This window comes from Ammodytes marinus (genome assembly GCF_949987685.1).
Source record: "Ammodytes marinus genome assembly, chromosome: 12".
Lineage (NCBI taxonomy): Eukaryota > Metazoa > Chordata > Actinopteri > Uranoscopiformes > Ammodytidae > Ammodytes > Ammodytes marinus.
In genome coordinates this window covers 23,905,238-23,927,214 of record NC_137216.1, presented here as the reverse complement: position 1 = coordinate 23,927,214, position 21,977 = coordinate 23,905,238, and the positions used below count along the sequence as shown (strand labels likewise).

The 21,977-nt window shown below is 42.3% G+C and overlaps 1 protein-coding gene across 2 annotated transcripts; it reads left to right on the top strand.

Moving 5' to 3' along the window:
- The first annotated feature begins 1,681 nt into the window (after positions 1-1,681).
- On the top strand, positions 1,682-16,697 carry med14 (mediator complex subunit 14). Of its 2 annotated transcripts, XM_080037496.1 has the most exons (29): positions 1,682-2,082; positions 2,944-2,970; positions 3,084-3,189; positions 3,321-3,494; positions 5,337-5,466; positions 5,595-5,723; positions 5,936-6,043; positions 6,912-7,044; positions 7,200-7,350; positions 7,461-7,572; positions 7,941-8,066; positions 8,311-8,389; positions 8,712-8,871; positions 9,041-9,232; positions 9,388-9,522; positions 9,619-9,695; positions 9,806-9,966; positions 10,151-10,297; positions 10,488-10,732; positions 11,321-11,590; positions 12,203-12,449; positions 12,931-13,053; positions 13,279-13,455; positions 13,587-13,825; positions 13,923-14,102; positions 14,226-14,333; positions 15,271-15,396; positions 15,639-15,828; positions 15,959-16,697. In XM_080037496.1, the coding sequence occupies exons 1-29, from the start codon at positions 1,907-1,909 to the stop codon at positions 16,030-16,032; spliced, it is 4,302 nt and encodes a 1,433-aa protein (XP_079893622.1). In that variant the 5' UTR covers positions 1,682-1,906; the 3' UTR covers positions 16,033-16,697. The 2 variants fall into 2 exon arrangements, with proteins under 2 accessions (XP_079893622.1, XP_079893623.1); XM_080037497.1 differs by lacking the exon at positions 12,931-13,053.
- The last annotated feature ends 5,280 nt before the right edge of the window (positions 16,698-21,977 follow it).

The window sequence follows — 21,977 nt, the reverse complement described above, 5'->3', positions numbered from 1 at the left end:
TCCACCCCTGTGTGGCCTCACTGGCCTGTCATCTTTCCAGGTCTCCATGGTGATGAGGAGGTTCTTTGGCTCAGGTCCTATCTGTTTGGAGGCACCTGGAAGTTGCTCAACGTCCCCCAGGCCACATTCAGATAATTTACTAAAGTGAAAGTAGTAATACCACTCTGTAAAAATACTCTGTAAAAGTCCTGCTTTGCCGTGTTCATAAAGTAAAAGTATGTGAGTTACTAATTATAATCAGGAAAATTTACTTTAAGTATTAAAAGTATAAATGTCCCCTGTGTTATGCATACCATGAGATTAGTATCACTCATGTATTAATGTTCAAGCAGGATTTTACTGTTTTTGTTGAGTACTTTCACAATGGATTAATCTACCGATCATGTACTGCATTTATCGATGTGTTGTTTGGTTAGTTTTTTCTATTTTTCCGTATAGCAGACCAAGTGCTTAATGAGGTGAACAAAGTCAAATATTTGTGTTTCATCAGAAATGATGGGATGACAAGGATGTGCAGCGCTATTTCATATGTGTAGTTTATTTTAAACAGCCCTTCTGAGAACCTATAGTTTAGCCTGCTCCAATCTATAGCCTATAACCCACTGGTGTAGGAGCTACAAGCTTCAGGTGGATTTCATTGATGCATTCAGAATCATTCTCTAGCTCCAAGGTTAGACAGATGCAAGTCAAAGTGTGAATAGTAGGCCTAACGTTCATGCTTTGGAATATTATGTACAAATATGTCTATTAATTGATTAAACCAAATGTAATGGCCTTAAAGGTGGAGTCAGCAATTCTGGAGAACGCTTGTCAAAATCAGTGAATATCTCCTCATGATCTGCTACCTGTAACTGTGTGCGCTGAAAAATAATCTGGTGTTGCAGCCTATAGGCTGGTTGCAACACGCATACAAAAGGGCCCACAGTAGCTAGCATATACATGCCAGGTTGCAGAGCTTAGGCTGTGTATAAACACTGCATTTTTCTTTCTACTACATTAGGCCTATACGGGCAGGTATGGAGATTGTCAGGAGATAGGCCTATTCACTAATTTTGACAAAAAGTGATTTTGGAAATGCATTCTCCAGATTCAGAATCGCTGACTCCAGCTTTAACTGAGCCCACACAAAGTGACACAAATGGGAAGCTACTCCTCTTGTTTCTGGAAACATTGGAACAGATGTCTGTAGGCCTGAAGCAATATAGATATAGATAGATAGATAGATAGATAGATAGATAGATAGATAGATAGATAGATAGATAGATAGATAGATAGATAGATAGATAGATAGATAGATAGATAGATAGATAGATAGATAGATAGATAGATAGATTCTTGAAGGGACACATTTTCATTAAAAACGTTTCCATTTCTTTCTATTTTTTTCTAGACTAGGCTACTGTTAATTTCCAGTGTCTGAAATGCCTAAAGTTGAATTGAATTCATGATTCATTAATGATTACGATACACTCTACAAGAGTGCACACACTTATCTGACATTGTAAACAAGACTGTTAAATTAACAATTATTTCGGTCCCACAGTTATTTAGTTTGGGTGTGAAAAAACCCACCCACCACAATACGGAGACAGTCATGACTCTCACTCCTCGAATCTCTTGTCCGGGTTTTTGCTCCTACTGGACCTGCGCTAAACGTTACCGACAGCAAAGATGGCGGCAGAGCGTCGTTGAATCTTCTCTGTAATGAGTTACCTACATTTGGTGTAGTTTTTGAGTTTTTCCAGCCTAATAAGGAAACCAAGTCCATGCTCAGGAATCCCGTCTCGTGAAAGGAGATGTTGTGAGACTAGGAGGAACATTTTTGGCTCCTGGAACTTGGTAGTTTTTGCGTTGTAGCGCTCGGTGTGCATCGCCGTAGCTAACTAGCCCGTACCGTCATTGTAAAATGGCTCCGGTGCAGATCGGCTCAGACGGGCAGCTGGTCCCGCTCGGAGGTCCAGTGGTTTCGGGTCCTCAGCCGCCACCGCCCGGGACCCCGGCCACACAGGGGGTCCGAATGAGCCTGCTGATTGAATTCCTTCTGCAGAGGACCTACCATGAGATTACTCTGCTGGCAGAACTGTGAGTAACATGTTAGCATTGAAGGCCTCAAGGCTAACTACTGGACTCCCACAGATCTATAGTCTTAACTTATTATTAAGTTGATCTAAAAATAAGGCCTTAATGGTATTAAATGTCTTAGATATTGCAATATACATTCAAAATGCTAATACATTTGCATACGTTGCATTTTCCCCCCGACGTTGCAATTTAAAAACCCAAACTATTTGGCAGCAGCTATTTTTATTAAATAATTAACAAATGCATGGCATGATGTGATATGGTCACGTTGCTGCATTTACTGTGACAAATTATTGTTTTTATCGTTCATAGTTGTGCATTTCGAAATTCCCTTAAATACAATATTACCATATACCCAATCAAATCAACAACAACAAATGTTTCAAGTGTGGCCTTAAAAATCTTACATCTTAAATCTAACTTTACTCTTGGAACCCGGTAACTAAGATTAACAGCTTCTTCCATCTAAAATATATCGTTCTTGTCAATTTCTAGGAGAATATTTTCATATTTGAAGCCTGGCATGAGCTTTAACAGAGTGGATTTCACAGATAACCACTGTTATGTGAAGGGGTGTACTGTTAAGCAACACAACATATGTCTGAATATCCTAACGTTATGTGTAATGGAATGGTTAATTGTCCAAGACATGTGTTTGTGTGGGGAGAAATATATGTTGATGATGGACCACTGTCCCATAGCCATTTTCCTCTCATCTTGGACTCCCCTCTCACCAAAACTAAAAAGAATAACATAATCATTTTGGTTGGAAAATGCAGAGTTTGTGCTGGCAATGTGTTTGGCTGTTCACTACTTTAAGGACAATGGCAGTAATTGAACATTTCAATGTTTATTTTCCAGACTTCCCAGAAAAACGGACATGGAGAGGTATGTTTCTTTGAATTTCGTTGAGTGTCTCACTGAACCTTTACTCCTTAAGCCACTCTTTTGGGCTGCGGTTGCTATATATTCTTAAATTCTATCACCCGTTTCTTTTTCAGGAAAATTGAGATTGTCCAGTTTGCCAGTCGCACCAGGCAGCTATTTGTACGTCTGCTAGCCCTGGTGAAGTGGGCAAGCAATGCAGGGAAAGTTGAGAAGTGTGCGGTATGTTGAGTGTAACTTCCTAATATCACTTTGTATAATTGGGTTTTGGATAATACACTGCGAGTTGCCTTGTTGTGTCCATCAAAACACAAATCATTTACTCCTTCTTTTCATTCTATCCATTGTCACAGATGATTTCCGGTTTCCTGGATCAGCAGACCATCCTGTTTGTGGATACAGCTGATAGGCTGGCATCACTGGCCAGAGACGCCCTGGTACATGCTCGTTTGCCCAGCTTTGCCATCCCCTTTGCCATCGACGTCCTCACCACAGGGTCATATCCACGTCTGCCCACATGTATACGAGTAAGTCTGTTAAACGTCCTTCTTTGTATGCTGAATGCTTGTCTTATCGTAAAAGAGGTTGGGCATAGGGATGTGCTATATTGACAAAAAATCATATCTCTGTATTTTTGAGGATTTTGCCGATAACGATAATTGGCAATTTTTTTGCATCCCTCAAAAATGTGTAATAACAAAAAATTAAATAAAATTTGACACTCACAATTGTGTTTGTTAAAGAGGACCTATTATACTACTTTTCTGGTCTTAATTTCTTGTTTTACACTGCTATAGAGCAACCTGACACGAATCACATCACAAAAAACTATGTAGATTTTCGGGAAGCTCTTTCTCTTATTTTGGCGATCCAGCACATCCCGTCAACACTTGAGTGTGTGTGCTTCGGCAATCTCCGCTCCCTCCGCCTGTGCATCGGCCATCTCCGCTACCCTCCCCCCCTCTTGCAAACCCCACTCCGTTGTGATTGGTTACCTTCCTTCCGGAACACTTTCAGTGGCGGGAAGCGCGAGCATGGACCTATAAAGGCGCGAGGCAGACGCGAACAGGGAAGTGACAGCATTACCATACATGGAAACATCCGCGTGGTCACGTCACGAATTTTTATGCGACGTCACGAATTATGAAAGGGTAGACCGCTTTGAAGACGTGACTTCTCGACTGGCTAGAATAGTGTTTAGTGCTCTGCACAGACACCCCAGACGGTCAGCAGGGAATACGTCGAAATGCATGTAAGTCATTATTTGATAATTTAGTATGGTTAAGCATGACTATGAATCATCATAACAACGTTTATAGGTCACAAAAGTCAAAAAGCATCATAGGTCCTCTTTAAAGCCATGTAGGCTACTGAACTATTTCTGGTTAATATTAAAGGCATTGAGAACAACTATATCAAAATAGCATTCTTTGCACTAAGGGTGTGCACGTGTACACGTGTACACGTGTAACCGTTTAGTAAATCATAACCGTTTAGGAAAAATCAATAAACGAAAACCGTTTTTTTTTTTTTTTTTTTTTTTCTTCTTCAAATTTCAAAGTTTTTAAATATGTTCTGGAGACACGCGTTTATTGATTTTTACATCACTAATAAACTAATTGGGGAGTATAAAAGCTAGTCTGCCGAGAATCTGTCTGTCCCTCGGCGAGTGTGTGTGTGTGTGTATCGGCGCACACACACACACACACAGTCGCCGTGCTGGGACTCGACTCACAGCCATGGAAGAGTGATGAAAGATAACCTAAAGATTAAAGTTACCCGGTTGACGTGAACTACGCTCGTAAGTAGCCCGAACATTATAACACCTGTTCAACATGCATTTAACGTGGACATGTAGAAAGCGATAGGCTATATTAATCAGGAAATGAATGAAGCGCGATTATGACGGCGAATGTGTGTGCGTGTGTGTGGGTGTGTACCATGGACCTATTATAAGAGGTGTGTAAACGAGCGTAGTTCATGTCAATTGTGTGTTTACAGGCGAACGAACGCGTGTGTGTGTGCGTGCGCGCGCGCGCGCCTACAAGACGGCGGGGGCACGAGGACAATGACGTCACGGTTAACCGTGTACACGGAAAAAAATTCGTCGTGTACACGGTTAGGCATTTTTGTAAACGTTCACACCCCTACTTTGCACTAATGGTCTTGTTTGCTGTAACATGTCAGTGAAAAATTTGACTCTTTCAGAAATATTTAAAAGTTCCTCGTAGCACCTTTTCACTTAACATATTTACACCCAGGAGATCACGGAGCCGTGGAGAGATTGTGGTTTTGAAACAGCTTTCTCTCTTGTATGTTTACACGAGAGTTTCACAATTGTTTATGTGTGTCTATTTCCATTTGTGTAGGATAAGATCATTCCCCCAGACCCCATCACTAAGGTTGAGAAGCAGACCACTTTGAGCCAGCTCAATCAGATTCTACGACACCGCCTTGTCACCACAGACTTACCACCCCAGCTAGCAAACCTCACAGTTGGTAAGCAGCTTGTGTACACCCACTTACCTGATGGCCATTCTCATAACTTATTTAGCAGTTTGTTTTTCAGCGGTGTTGGCTTGAAGAAGATCTTATGTGCATGTTTGCTTGTGTGTGTATCTGTGTAGCTAATGGGCGTGTAAAGTTTCGCGTGGAAGGAGAGTTTGAGGCCACTTTAACGGTGATGGGAGATGACCCCGATATTCCCTGGAGGCTGCTGAAGTTGGAGATTCTTGTGGAGGACAAAGAAACTGGAGGTAAGGCATGCACTCATTCACCTCTTCTGCACTGCACAGTGAGTACCATTGACAAGCTGTTTGTCTATAAACTTCATTGCTAATCTTTTTCCCTTTCTTATTCATTCTCAACTTTGTCTGTCTGTCATTCCGTTCCCACGCTCCATCCATTCCTCCCTCCCTCCCTCCCTCCCTTCCTCTCTCCCTCCCTCCCTCCCCATCTATGTTGACAGATGGCCGAGTCTTGGTCCACAGTTTGCAGGTGAACTTCATCCACGAGTTGGTCCAGGCGCGTCTGTGTGCAGATGAAAAGCCCCTACAGGACATGTACAACTGCTTGCGTATCCTTTCTATGCCTATCCGCACACACGCAGAAATTATGTTTATTTCCTGCATAGAACCACTTGGCTTTTGTCCCAGTCTGATGGGAGCCACTGCAGTAGAGCGGCAGTGTGTGTTGAAGCATATAGAGTATTGACTGGTCAAGCAGATGCGTGCAGCATTCCAATGAGATACACACAGCTGCAGAATTGCATCCTTCTGAACCCCTTCTTTTTTCATTAGCTCAAAAACAACACAAACGCCTTCTGTTACTGACAGGGTGAGGGCCGTCCTGTTCTCACTGAAACCTGCCAGTCAGGTCATGTGAGGTGTAACTAATTCCCCATGGAGATGTGTGTTTCTAAGAGCTTTTAATAATGTGCTAAGAAACTGTTAATGTGTCCCCATTTTGCCAAAATGTCAACTAAATTACATTATTACAACGGAAGTATATCGACAGACAGTGATAATTGTGATGTTCAGCATACTGTTGTAATCCATAAACAGAGATTAGATGAGTCTAGTCTATCACTCTTCAGTCAGTGGCAAAATCTAGAGAAGAAACATCAAATTCTAACAAGTTGTCATTCATGCTGATATCAAAGAGCCTAATCAGGCATGCGAGCTGAGCAAGCCTGTGCTTATCACAATGCTAATCAGTACATCTCTGCTCTGCCTTTCCCCCCGCCGACGCTAGCAGTGCAGCTCACCGTGTCAAAGAGCAGTCTGTGTCGGGCACAAATACCCCTTTTACCAACAACAGTGTATGTGTTTGAGTGTGATTTGAATATTAATGTGAAAAAAAAGATGTGTATCGCACCTCATCTCCATTCACCTGGACTTGGTGTTTTTCCCACACTGTGTCTTCTTTAACCGCATTGTTTCCAGACTCCTTCTGTCTGTCACTGCAGCTAGAGGTGCTCCACTCTCAGACCATGATGCTGATTAGGGAGCGGTGGGGAGACCTGGTGCAGGAGGAGAGATATGTGCCCGCAAAATACCTCACTCTCACTGTGTGGAAGTAAGACCTTATTAATTGCCCTCACATATGATTCTCAAATAAATGCCAAAATTTAATGATTCGAAAATGGGGAAAAAAAACAAGGCATTCTTTCTTCAGTATTCTAACTCTAGATCGTCCTTTTTCTTTTTTTTCTTCTTTTTTTCTTTTTGCAGCCAACAGGTTTTGGGAAGGAAAACGGGTACAGCATCAATACATAAAGTCACAGTCAAGATTGACGAATCAGATGGATCGAAGCCATTGCAAATATCTCACGAGCCTCCTCTCCCGGCCTGTGACCCCAGATTAATGGAGAGAGCTACAAAGGTATGGTGGATTGGACAGGCATTCAGTGTAATATAATATGAAGCAGCAAGGCTTATTGTCCAAAAATATTACACTTAAAAAATAATTGCTTTCTCCCACTCATTCATTAGATTGACCATCTGTCAGTGGAGAAACTTTTGATCGACAGTGTGCATGCTCGATCCAATCAGAAGCTACAGGAACTGAAGGCCATTCTGAAAGGCAGCAATTCCAGTGACAACTGTAAGTATCTACTTTCTCCTCATTAAGCCTATCAATCACATTCTTAGGTATATGAAATGAACAGAAACAAATGTCTCCAACAGCAGCTGCAGCCTTGTGCCAATCTGTGATAACAGTTGAAAAAAAAAAAAAGAGGCGCTGTTTAGGATGCAGAAGGCATCATTTTAACCCTTAAAAAAATCTACTTGCCACATGGTCCTGCATCTATAATGATGATGAATTGCATGTTCATAATTCCAACTAGCTAATGGAGTTGTGCTCTCTCATGCATCCTCCATTAATCTCCTGTCAATTAATGTACTGTTGGCATGCTTCTGAGTCATCTGCAGTATTGAAAAGAGATTCTTAAACTGTTTTCTTTATTTCAGCATTCATCGAGACTGCGTTACCAACACTGGTTATTCCAATACTCGAGCCCTGTGGTCGTTCAGAGTGCTTACACATTTTTGTTGATCTGCACTCTGGCATGTTCCAACCCATGTTGTATGGATTAGGTAAGATACAGCAAATACGTTAAATAACTATATTTTAGTTTAATGTCTGTTCATTGTTTTGGTCCTAGTACATGTTTCTATTCAGCTTGTGTTAAATGATTTTGTATAGGAAAGGAATCAACAATTTTGCTGGCAGCATGGCTAGGATGTTTTCATTTCACACTTTATTTGTCTGTGATTTTCTTTAACTGTTATGATATGCTCAACTATATTAACGAAAAACCCTGGTGTATTCTCTCTTTAGATCAGTCCATGCTGGATGACATTGAAAAGACTGTTAACGATGATATGAAGCGCATCATATCGTGGCTTCAGCAACTGAAGTAAGTCCATCTATTCAGTTTTTAAATAGATTTGAACATGAAGTGTAGATTATGTAGATTCACAGCTGACAGCCAGGCGAAAGATAGCTCAGCCAGAGTCTGACGCCTGCTTCTAGCTTGTCAAAATTGACTAATTGCAGTCAGAAGCACAAGCAACACTTGGCTAAGCAGGTGGCAAGATGGGTGTTGAGAATTGACAGGGCTTTGACTTGCCAGAATCTGGCACTAGTGAACGGTGCTAATGCTGTGGGCAAGAGTATGAGCAATGTGGCATGGAGGTTCTGCAACTTGGATTTCAATGGATTTCTTTCTTTATTGCAAGGTTCTGGTTGGGGGAGCAGCGCAGTCGACAGTCTGTGAAACACCTTCCCACTGTCTGTACTGATGTCCTTCACCTGTCAAACTCCACGTCTCACCCCGTTGGCAACTTGTCCAAACACAAACTCTTCATTAAGCTCACACGTCTTCCGCAGTACTACATTGTAAGTGCCTCAATCAATACGTGGTTGAAAATGGCCTAACCAGAAGGATTTAAGAAAATGAAGATCTGCTTTCAGTTCTATGTTCTCCCTCTAATTCTCATTCCATTGTGGTTCTTTCCAATACCTCTATGTCCTACTCCTTATCTCTTTTTTTTTTTTGTATTTTTAGGTGGTGGAAATGCTTGAAGTGCCAAGCAGTCCCACATCGTTGCAGTACAAGTACTCTTTCCTGTCGGTATCTCAGTTGGACGGAGACGACGGGCCAATGTGCGCACAGCTCCTGCAGCATTTCAAACCTAACTTAGAACACCTTGTACAGGACACCACAGGGAAAGTGCTCCGGCCTGGGACGAAAAGAAAGGTAGTCAGAGCTAGAATAATTTTATCGTATTTCATTAAACACATCAAAGTTTTTGGTAGTTTCAATGTATGTAGTGCTTGAAGAAGTGAACACAAAATGCTCTGCCCCCTAAATGTCCTTCAATGTGCTTTTCTTTTGTCCCTGTTGCTCTGTAGATGTCTGGGGACCATGGAGACCCAGAACCAAAGAAGCCGAAGCGGTCTGGAGAAATGTGCGCCTTCAACAAAGAGCTGGCTCACCTAGTAGCGATGTGCGACACCAACATGCCTTTCGTTGGCCTCAGAACAGAGGTTAGTCACAATGCTCTGACAGTTTGAGTCATACATGCTACCATGGCAATCCATTTTTTTTAGCTAACCCTTTATGTCTGTCTGTCCTTTGGGTAGCTGTCCAACATGGAAATCCCAAACCAGGGTGTCCAAGTGGAGGGAGACGGCAGCAGTCATGCCATACGTCTATTGAAGTAAGACAAACATTCATAAGTACACGTGCATTTATTTAGGCACAGTACCAAGTATGATAAACTTTGCCTAAACCATTGTTGACTATAAGTGTTATTGTTTTATCTTGCAGGATTCCTCCTTGTAAAGGTGTAGGAGAAGAGACCAGGAGAGCATTAGGAAAGTCTCTACTGGACTGCACCTTCAGACTGCAGGGCAGGAACAACCGAACCTGGGTGGCTGAGCTGGTGCTGGCCAACTGCCCTCTCAACAGCACACACAGCAAAGAGCAAGGTACACACAAATGCATAGTATTCCAAATTCATCACTGTACAGTAAGTTAACGTAAGAAAATGTAACTTGATCTTTTTCACCACACGATTTTCACTTGAAATATGGCCTTTATGTGAATATGGAAACCGTCTGCACCTGCCACATTGCTTAGAGTCTTAATAAACCCATCTTTGCCCTCTATTAGCCTCCACGCGGCACGTGTATCTAACCTATGAAAACCCTCTTTCGGAGCCTGTGGGCGGGCGGAAGGTGGTAGAGATGTTCCTGAATGACTGGAGTGCCATCAGTCAGCTCTACCAGTGTGTTCTCAACTTTGCTCGAGCACTGCCAGGTACGTCATGTGTACAGCAGAGATTTCACTTGCATGTGTAATATTCATTTCTGTGTTGCTCTATGATGAAACCAAGAGTAATCCCATTTGAGCTGTTTGTGTAGAAATGTGCACAGTGAGTTTAGGCTTGCAGTCATCAGTCGCACACACCGATCTAACATGGCTGCACATTGTGACTGCTTTCCTCCAGAGATGCCATCTTTCCTGAGCCTGTTCTCAGAGGTGCGGCTGTATAACTACCGTAAGCTGGTGCTGTGCTACGGCACCACCAAGGGCAGCTCTGTCACCATCCAGTGGAACTCCAACAGCCAGCGCTTCCACCTGGCCCTGGGCACTGTGGGGCCCAACTCGGGCTGCTCCAACTGCCACAATATCATCCTCCATCAACTACAGGAGATGTTCAACAAGAATCCAAATGTGATGCAGCTGCTGCAGGTACACAGAAGCAAAATGCAGCTCCAACATGTATCATGTGAAAATCGATACAGCAATATATCATGATATTTATTTTATTGATATCTGTATCATAAAGGCAGCTCCAAAAATGTATTTAAAAAAAAATATATATATTTTATACTACTGAGGCCTTACACAGCAACTTGTATTTTAGCTCTGTTTCCACATGTTCAGTGAACTATCTGGAATATCGTGATATATCATATCGTGACCCATTTATCGTGATGTGTATTGTATCGTAAAGTCCTTCCCAATACCAAGCCATACTTTCAAGTGACTAAAAGGTTCCTGTTAAATGTGTTAAGTTAACCTTTATGTGTTGAACCACTTAATGGATGAGGCTTCATATCAGTGGGCAATTAAGGTATACTGGCTGACATCCCAAAGTACACATTTTCTGTTATTCTCCGTTTTGTTCATGCTCCTCTAGTGGCTGTTCAAAAAGGGCAGGACCTACCTTGGCCTCTTTGCTTGGATGTCTATTTCTTTAAGCACATTCCATCTACTTTGACTAATAATGTTCTGAGTGATATCCTGGGTAACATTTCTTCTTATCGTCTTCCTCAGGTGCTCTCTGACACCCAGGCCCCTCTGAACGCAATCAACAAGCTACCAACCGTGCCCATGCTGGGCCTGACCCAGCGCACCAACACTGCCTACCAGTGCTTCTCCATTTTACCCCAGTCACCCACACACATCCGCCTGGCGTTCAGAAACATGTACTGCATTGACATCTACTGCCGCAGTCGTGGTGTGGTAGCCATTAGAGATGGAGCCTACAGTCTCTTTGACAACACTAAGATCGTGGAGGGCTTTTATCCTGCTCCAGGGCTCAAGGTATGCCACATTTGGAGAATGTTTTTTGTTTAGACTGCCTCACAAAACAAATCCTGACACTTTTAGTATTTCATCCACATGCATCTGAGTGCTAATTTAATTATCAGAGTCAACTCAAAAAACAGAAATTCAAGATTTATTGGGCCCCCTTTCGCAGACATGGATTATTAAGCCTCGTCCTCAACTGAGTAGAATGTTAAATGGACATTGTCATTCGAAAGTACAATTAAGTCCAGGACTAGGCTTAATCCATGTCTGTGAAACTGTCCCTTTATCTCTTAAGGCACTTGCTGTAGGCTTGTCGTATCACCATGGGAATGGCAGTTTATTGGCAGAAACTCTAGGAAGTCAGTGAGCCAGACCAAGAAATTGTCTGGCATGTAAAGCAATGCTAACTGCATATTTCCCTTGTCATTACTCAAGTGTTAAAAGGTGCTTAATTCTGTGTGGTGAAGCTTTGAAAGATCTATTTTAAAATTGGCACAGGTCAAGAATACAATGGATTCTAGAAATCTAAAAGTAAATGAATAACAGTTTTATGGTCATGAACTTAAATGTTTCTGGTCCAGCTTCATTCCATTAAATTCTGTCTTATTTTCCCCCTGTCTATAGACATTCCTGAACATGTTTGTGGATAGTAATCAGGATGCTCGCAGACGCTCCGTCAACGAAGATGACAACCCGCCCTCGCCGGTGGGCGTCGACGTGATGGACACTCTGATGAACCAGTTGCAGGCTCAACAGCAGCCACAGACAATGAGAGGGACCGCGGGAGGCGTCTACCCTCCTCTCACTTCACCACCACCAAATTACCACAATGTCACTCCCTCGCCATCCATGATGCCCACCCAGTCACCAGGTACTGGCGAGCTTGATACTTGGTGTTTGTCCAAGAATTTGTGAGTGAATGTTATCTTGTGTTGTTTGTGTCATCTGAGCTTCTCAACCTGCCATACAGGATACAACAAATCATTGTTGAGTATGTCACATTGCTGTCATCAACTTCCCCGCTGACTTGTGTATTTGTTGGCAGAGCAAATTGTGTGAACAAGTAAATTGCAACCATGTGTGCCCATTTTTACTTTTGTGAAACCATGAGATCAGTTTTGCTTCTCATGCAACATACACACACTTCACAGGCAAGAGGGACCAAAGCATGCATTTAGTCGTGCTTCTTCCATTCCCCCCCATCTCAGCCCGCCAGCCAGAGACTGCAGCCCTTCCGCCCTGCTTTAGCGTGTGTGTGTGTGTACACGAGCGTGTGTGTTTGTGTGCAAGGAGAACTTGTCAGAGTCTTGACGAGCCATTTGGTGTATGTGTGTGTGTGTGTGTGTGCACAGGGAACATCCATGCCTCTGGCTCCCCTAGTGGAGCTCTGAGGGCACCCTCTCCTTTCGGGCCCACCCCGTCTCCATCTTCTCTGGGCATAGCCATTGGCCCGAACAGCTTTGCCAGTCCGCACGGTAAGCAGCAGGTTGGCTGTACATTCTGGCCTGGTGGAAATTCTGTTCTGCTGGGCAAGGACTGGAAAGGGCTGAAATGAACACTTCTAGGCTGCAGACATTAGCCGATTGTATGACAAATGATCTGTAGTTAGTGGGCACACAGTGGTGTATTCATTTGATTGCGTTCATTGCTGTACGGTAAGTCTTTTGTTGTTGCTCATGGTTGTCTCTTGTTGACCCTAGGTGCTCTGGACCCCAGCTCTCCATATGCCATGGTGTCTCCCAGCCATAGGGGCCAGTGGCCAGGCTCACCCCAGGTCTCAGGTCCTTCTCCTGGGGCAAGAATCCATGGGATGTCCCCCGGTAACCCATCGCTACACTCGCCTATCCCAGACCCGCATTCTCCACGTGCCGCAACCAGTAAGTAGTGCTTAAGTACTGATATTTCTTTTTGCTTATTGGTAGACAATGTCTACACTAGACATATCAGCCTAGATCTAATAAGAATGTGTCTGTTTATTTACTTCTTTCTCTCTCTGTCTTTGGTTTAGGTTCCCAAGTCATGCCTACCAGTATGCCTCCACCCCGCAAGCTACCTCAGCGCCCCTGGGCTGCCTCTATTCCTACCATCCTCACCCACAATGCCTTGCATGTGCTCCTGCTCCCGTCACCCACTCCCTGCCTGGTGCCGGGCCTGGCAGGAAGCTACCTCTGCTCGCCACTGGAGCGATTTCTGGGTTCAGTTATCATGAGACGGCACCTACAGAGGATCATCCAGCAAGAGGCCAACGTAAGCATGGCACAAATCCTGTTTTTTGTACCCCCTAAAATGACATTATGGGTTCCACAATCACCTGACTATACCTACTCTTTCAACTCTCCTCCAGTTATCTATTGTGAACTCTAACGAGCCGGGCGTAATCATGTTCAAGACGGACGTGCTCAAGTGTCGCGTGGCTCTCAACCCAAAGAACTACCAGACACTGCAACTCAAAGTCACTCCAGAAAATACAGGCCCCTGGTCCCAGGAGGAGCTTCAGGTGCTGGAGAAGTTCTTTGAGACACGGGTAAGGATAAGCAGCATCCACTTTAAGCCTAAATTTAACCCTGATTTGTCAATGAAACTAATATGGACCCCTGCCTGCATTCATCTTATAACTCCATTCACCCATGATCTCCTGTCTTTCTAGGTTGCTGGTCCTCCCTTCAAATACAACACTCTGAATGCTTTCACTAAGCTGCTGGGGGCACCCACTAACATCCTAAGGGACTGTGTGCGCATCATGAAGCTGGAACTGGTGGGTTTTTTTTTTTTTTTTTTTTTTTTTTTTTCTTTTATACAAATGGGTTGTCATATGGATCGATGCCTGATTGTGTATAATCCTTTTCAGTTTACTTTGGTATTTTATGTATTTGCATATTAATCACCATCTCTACACGGTGGTTACTACATTTGTTAGAACACTGTAGAATCCTCTTCTTCATTTAATAAGCCAGCGGTCAAGTAACAGTGGAATCATTGCATCAATATAAAGAACTATTGCACCATATGACCTGCTAAACCTGCCTCTCTCACTCAGTGCGGTTACATGGCACAACTAGATTGGATTATCACATATATCGAACAAGACACTCGAACGGACCGTGTCACTTGTCTGAGTATACATGGCCTTTCAGAAATCGGATAAATGTCCGATGCATGGCTGTCTCCACTATGCTAGGTGGCGCTGTAGCCCTTTCAACCATGCTTTCAACAAGTGGTTTTAGAGCCACGTCCGGTTCTCTTCCGTCAATAACCCATGGTGTAGCCTATCACGCGCAGGCACACAAGCACAGAACGAGAAGTCCGATATGCGATGTCCGATCCCTGTATACATGCAGAGAGAAAGCCGACAATGAACGAATTATCTAGGTGTTCTTATCCGACTTCTCTTGTCCGTTATTGTGCCGATTTGTGTCCGAAGTAGATCGGATAAAGGTGTTTACATGCAGTTTAAAAGTCCTGTTGAGGTCTTATTCGTTTAGTTATCCGATTATGAGTCTGCATGTAAACGCAATGACTGTTGAGTGATCATATGTGAAAGTGTGCTCACATTAAACATGCACATGTTCTAGTTATTGTGTATTTAATGCCAGTTTAAACATCATTCTTATATCGTCCTTTACCTTTTATATAAAGCCCTGTGTTTTGAAGGGCACTATATGATGAAATCTTGCCTTGCCCTTTCTCTGTAGTTCCCTGACCAGGCTGCACAGCTGAAGTGGAACGTGCAGTTCTGTCTCACCATCCCTCCCAGTGCTCCTCCCATCGCCCCTCCTGGAACCATCGCCGTGGTGCTCAAGTCCAAGATGCTCTTCTTTGTAAGCCTCACCATTCACTCACCCACAAGTCACATACCTAATACATGATTTGAATGTGTCTATTTTAATTATGTGTTCTTTAAATGTGACATTCCACAATCTACGGAGAACGATATCTCGCTCCCATGTATGCCGAATGTGTATTATGGTAGTAGTGACAATGAACTGATTCTGGCATTGCTTGAAACGCACTCACCCACCTGACCCTGTGTTGTTTTGGTGTGTTTTTTTTCCCCTCTCAGTTGCAGCTGACCCAGCGTATCCCCGTGCCCCAGGAGCCGGTGAGCATCATCGTGCCCATAGTGTACGACATGGCCACGGGCCTCACTCAGCAGGCAGACATCCCCAGACAGCACAGCTCCTCGGGGGCCGCCGCGCTCATGGTTTCTAATATCCTCAAGAGGTTCAACGAGCTGCACCCCGCCAGACAGGGTGAGACTCGCATGCTGATGAACTCTGAATAATTTACTTGAAAAAAGTCCTATCAAATTTCCAATGCAGATTCTGCTATCAACTAATTATTCATTCATTCACACTGTTTTTTTTTCTCTCTTTCTTGCAGGTGAGTGTACGATATTTGCTTCTGTGCACGAGTTGATGGCCAACCTCTCTCTACCCGCCGGCACTCGTCAGTAGTACCAAGAAATTCACAGAACAATTACTGGAACTCAACTGGATTCTCTTTTGAGACCGAGGATCTCCTGAGCTAAGAAGAAAAAGAAGAGTAACAACTGTGGTCCCAACATGTCAGAATCTAGCATGTGTCCTCTCTGCTTCTGCCCCTGGACTATTTACCTGACGTATAAAGGGAGTCAAATATGGACAGTTTTGGACCGCAGTCTTTATTCTTGATAGGAGCTCACAAACAACAATGGGGGGAGGGGTGTTTGATGCAAAAAGGATATAAATGTTATTTTTTTCCCCTCCAGAAGCACTTGTAAACAAGATTATCTATTGAAATTAAGGTTGTTTACGAAAATATGTACATTGCTGTATATTTGTGTTGAAAAGAATCAGGTGAGTTAGATTTTTTGCTAGAGAATTGTTTTAATTTCTTTTATTTTCTTCTTCTTCTTTTTTTTATAATGCCAGACTGATATTATTCTAGTATCAGGAGATATATTCCTTAGCACATTATTTAAATGTCTTCTTGCCTTTACTTTGTCGAGACTTATTTCATCTTTCACTTTGGATACTGTAAAACTGTGACGAACTTTATAAGCCAGTTGTATTTTATTAAGACACATTTTTGAGTCCTGATTGAAGGATTTGAGACTTCCTGTCTGACTTTGCTATTTAATAAACCAAGCCCAGAGTTGGTTTGTGCTTTGAGGATTTTCCACTGGCAGTGCTACAATAATCAAGCCGCATCACCGCACTATAAACACACTCTATCACAAGTAAATATCCTCCAAAAAGCTTACTAGAGCAGTAAACATGTGGGAACAAAAAGTAAATACTCATAATGCAGAAAAGCCTTTTCCAGTTTTATATATACAGTATATCGTTGTTATACAGTGACGTCCAAATCTTGTTCTACTCCTCCGCTTTAAGTTATACTAATTGTCTTATAAATGACACTTCAACTTATTAAGTGTTTCGAACCATTTCAACTGCAAATGTATAAGCAGTAGGCCTAAGCACATGGATTTTCTTCCAGACATGTTTTATCATAGCGTATTTTTCATTAATAGATGTAAGCACTGCTTCAGTGCTGTTGCTCAAGGAGAAACACATTTGAGATGCTTTCTATCATTATGGGTCATTTGATCTGTATCAATGTTTAAAGAACTGCAGCGCTTAGGCGATCAACAGAACATTTTAAATGAATGTGCAACTATTATGATTCCTGGGAAACCGATAATGAAAATAACTGTTGCTGCAGCCCCAGAATAAAATTAAGTGAAGTTAAAGTAGTAGAATATTTCCACTTGAACATATAGGAGTCTAAATTAAAATAAGCACAATTTACTTCATTTGTCTTTGTTTATATCATGATAGTCAAGTGTTGCTGTGATCTCCATCCCTAAAACATGACATCATCGATAAGGGCTTATGTTCAGTGTGTGCGTGTGCGTATGTCTGGGGTGTGAGGGGCGTTCAATACTGCAAATCGCATACTGTAACTGCACGGTTGTTGCAAAAGGGCGTGGGCAATTGTTTTCATTACAATCATCTTTTGACAGCTACTTGGATCAAATGGGCAAAGGATGTAGATCGCCTCCACCTGCAGGGAAACGAATATGAATAACGGATAAAGAAAACGTTTCATACCGGCTTTTTATTTATTTATATATTTTTCCCTCTCCCTGAACGTGCGACACTCGAACGCACCCTTCCTCGCGATGGAGAGTTCCGACCAAATGCGATGACATAAAAACAAATAGACATGTTTTTTCTCTCCAGCCTTTTTACTAGGCTTAGCATTTCATGGGCTTCATATCCATGGCTGCTTTGTTCGGTGACACGTTTAGTAGAATAGTGTGACCATATCAGCCGGTTCGAGTCAGATGATAGACTATGGCAGCGAGCACTTCAGAACCGCTCTGTCAGCCGCGCGTTTACCATGACGATTTCAAAGGTAAGTCCCAGCAACAGCAGCACACACTGGGTTTAAATTTCAGGTTGTTGCAGAAATTGGTATGTTGAAATCTTACTGCTGTTTGAAAAGGAAACTGCATCTCAGGGGAGGAGGGAGGAGGATGAGGAATTTCATCTATACGAACTGACCACTCCTCCAGGGCATAGTGTCCATCCCTTTCTTTGGACCTCTAGGACCGGTGAAACATGCACCTTATGTTTCAGTTACAGCGGTGGTGTGTTTATGTGTCTGTGAATGGGTTAAGAAAAAATAATGTAAGAAAGATGTGTAAATGTCAGACAGGCCTACTGATTTGCTCGCTGTGTGCTTCAGTGGAGCTACAGGTGAAGAGACCTCTGATGCCCATCCAGCTGAGTCCAGAGCAGGTGGGGCTGGAGATGCTGTGTCTCTGCGGGCAGCTGGACCTCCTCATCAGGGCACAGATGCAGCAGGTAAAAAAAAACCTGGCATTTGAATGCATCATCATTGACAAAAAGCTCACATGAAGCCTATCTCCACCACTTTCTCATTAACATTTGTTTTAATGTAGATAAGTCACATCTTGCATAATGTCTATAAGCTGAGACAAAACTAATAAAACAGCCATCTTGGAAGGATAAACTAATGCACTGATACACTGATTACACTCAGTGTAAATAAGATCCAATAAGCATTGGGTATGCAGCAAGTTAATTGTATCTTCTAATGTTCGTTGGCCACCATGTATACTTTTAAATAAAGATGCCAACTTTTTTAAATACATTTTTTTAAACATTTTTTTTGACCTACAGTAAGCTATATTTAATATACATTTTACATAAATGGAAGACCAGTTTTGAAAATCCCCATTTAATTTGAGTTTTATTCAAAATATGTAGGGTGTTACCAGTTGGGTGCAATAAATGCTGCTAACTCACATCTGTGCGGATGCATTCACACATTTTATTCTCATATATATGTTTTTATTAAAATCAGGGACAAAGGTCATCTACATGGTCAATGCACGTTTTGGGCAGTGGCCCTGTCTTCTTCAGCATTAGTCAAATTCCCTGTCCTTTTCTGCATCTATTATTATTATTATATAATAACTGACTCACCTTTACGACAGCACTCAAATGCAGCATTAGGCGTGAATAAGACATTTCCTGCATTAAAAATGAGGATGTGTCAACATGCAAAGATCTTTTAGGTCCACTGCACATTCTGTCTTACTGTTCATTAGCTTGTCACTTTCTCTTTCACTCATACATTATTCATGGTTTGTATGTTACAGTTCCAGGAGCAGTTGGGACAAGGCTGCAGCCCAGAGGAGTCAGACAATTTCCAGGCTCAAGGTCAGTGCGACAAAGCCTCAAAGTGGTTCATTTGTTCTTGGACATCTCCCGTTTGATTGACATATTATTTGTTGTATTCTCACAGGATCAGAGATTCTTGACCATATGCTGCAGTGCCTTGAACATCTACCAAAGCCTATGCCACAACTGGAGGTATCACATCTAATAATAAATCACATTCTCATAATAAAACAGAAACTTACTTTTTTATGGCACACCACAGAATCCCAGTGATCAGTGTGTGTGTGTGTGTGTGTGTGTGTGTGTGTGTGTATTTTCTATAGGACTACCTGGACCTAGTGGGTCTGTCCGCCATGTTTCCTCGTGTGGAGGTGTTCCTCATTCAGGGCAGCCCAGTGGACATGCTGGAGAGGCCGCCTATGGACGGTAAGAGATCCAGCTGAGGAGGATACATAGGAGTCATAAGTAAGGAGAACATTATTTCAATCTGTGGTTGTTTTTGGAGATGGATTATGCATTAGGAAGACATGCTATCTGGAATTCAGTTCCATATATGTGAAAAAACTATTTGTTTCCTAATAAAAAAATATGCATATTGTGCCATCGTGTTCTTTAATAATGTCAGCATGGACTGCTAGCATATATATCTGTTATATCCAGTAGTGCGACTATTCTTTATTTTTTTTAACTATTTTACTTTACCAACAAGTCAAGAAGCAACATCTTCTTCCACCATTGCTAATAGTGAATGTGAACATGTATTCTTTACCTGGATGTGTTGTATTTGAAACAATAACAATGCTCTTATACATATCAAAGAAGGCAGCTATATAATCAAGCCGCTCCATCCACACTTGTTTTCCCAAAGACCATGAGCTGATATTTCTCTTGCAGATTACTTCTTCCACGTTGCCAGACTGAACCAGCTCCTGGTGCTGAGTCAACAGCTAGAAGAAGATATCAGGCACCTCGGAAGTCATAAATACATTGCCCACCAGCTCTCTGTTATATATGTAAGGAGAGCTAAATCACTACCATCATCTTATTTTCAGCTTTTTTCTCTATGATGCACCAAGCTCTATTTAACTATACATTTATGTGCTTTTTATTTACATCCCCTTTTTTTGCAGCAAGTCGTCAGCTCTTTCAGAGGAATTCAGGCTTTCTCCGAAATAAAGAAAGACATTGAGGCCAACTTCAAACAGATGAAACAGTGTCTGGCGGCAGAGGAAGGCTCCAGGCATGAACCTCAGCTGGCCGCTCAATACATCAACTGGTGAGTTAAAAAAAACAAAAATTCAATTCAACAGAGATGGTCTCTGATACAGCAGCAAATACCTGATAACAACTGTCTTCCATACAGGATATTAGAAATAACTCAAAGCTTAACGTCGGTGGTGTTGTCGCTGCCGGAGGAGCTGACAGAAGACCTTGACCAGGCCGTGACTTTCGTGTCACAGTTCCTCTCCTGACTCACCATGACGGACTCCACTGTATCCGCAGATGCACCAAGGTTCTCAAGAAGTCTCCTGCTTCTACATGAACTGATATTGTTGTTATGACTGTAAAAAGGTGCTACACAACTTGATTTCGACTGATTGATGGTGGGATCGGATATCCGATTTCATTTCAAAATGGTGTAGTGTGTGTTTTTTTTATATTGTCCTCTTGAATGTGGCCCATATAAGTCCCCACTGTGAGTCAGTTGTGTTATGAAAAAAATGTATGTAAGCTTGTCGAAATACCTCCTTGCACTACTGTTTAAATACTACTGATCCGACTACTACTATTACTACTGATATACATTTTTTTAACCTAAAGTGACATAATACATTTGTATGCAATGGGGAAATGCGTTTCCTCACTCCAGGAAATGTTTGCTAGATGCAATCATGGACCTTTAAAGCAGACATTTAGATGTTGTGGAGGCTTAGCACAGGTGCGACTTCTAGCGAAGGATCCTCTGCCCTCATTAATGTCTGCAGGTGAACAACTTCAATAAAGGTTGATGGTACTGTAAGGAACTAATTAATTAGTAAAGTGAAGTAATAAGAAAACTGCATTCAAAGAGGTAGGAGTCAGGGTGCCCGTGGCGCAGTGGGTAGGGCGTGTCCCCCCCACCCCCACTCCCCGGGCCTAAGCCCTGCAGCAGACCCGGGTCCGAATCTTGCCCGTGTCAGTTCTCTGCATGTCTTCCCCTCTTTGCCCCATTTCTACTCTGTCTTTCCAAATCTATCCAATAAAGCAAAAATGCCAAACAAATGATCTAAAAAGAAAAGATGTAGGAGTCATATATATCATTTATGGACCTGAAAACCTATGTTCTAATTCAGCTGTGAGTGATGAATCACTGTATTTTTTTTCTTTCTCAGAGCTCTTCTCACTGGCATGAAGTGGGAGGGGGGAAAATGGAAAAAGGTGATGTCATATACTTCAGTGCACCAAAAGCTTGATACAGCAAAGTGAAACAATATGCCAAATCCTCAGTATCAAGTAGGCTATCATAAATATAATTATAAAGTGGTTATCAGTAATAAGTTTAAGTTTCTTAAGGCCTATTTATCATATTTATGTGCAACGAATAGAGGCTTAGTCTTTGGCAATGAAATTCTTGAATATGCGTCTACGTCCAACAATGCAGACATAACATACAAAAAAGAACAAATGTTACTATAGACAGATATAATGTTATGAAAAGGTTGTAT

Bases quoted from the DNA above. Each gene is read 5' to 3' on its own strand.
- med14 (XM_080037496.1), top strand. From the start codon at position 1,907: ATGGCTCCGGTGCAGATCGGCTCAGACGGGCAGCTGGTCCCGCTCGGA. The intron at 8,067-8,310 runs GTAAGATACAGC...TTCTCTCTTTAG, and splicing joins ACCCATGTTGTATGGATTAG to ATCAGTCCATGCTGGATGAC. The intron at 12,450-12,930 runs GTACTGGCGAGC...GTGTGTGCACAG, and splicing joins GATGCCCACCCAGTCACCAG to GGAACATCCATGCCTCTGGC.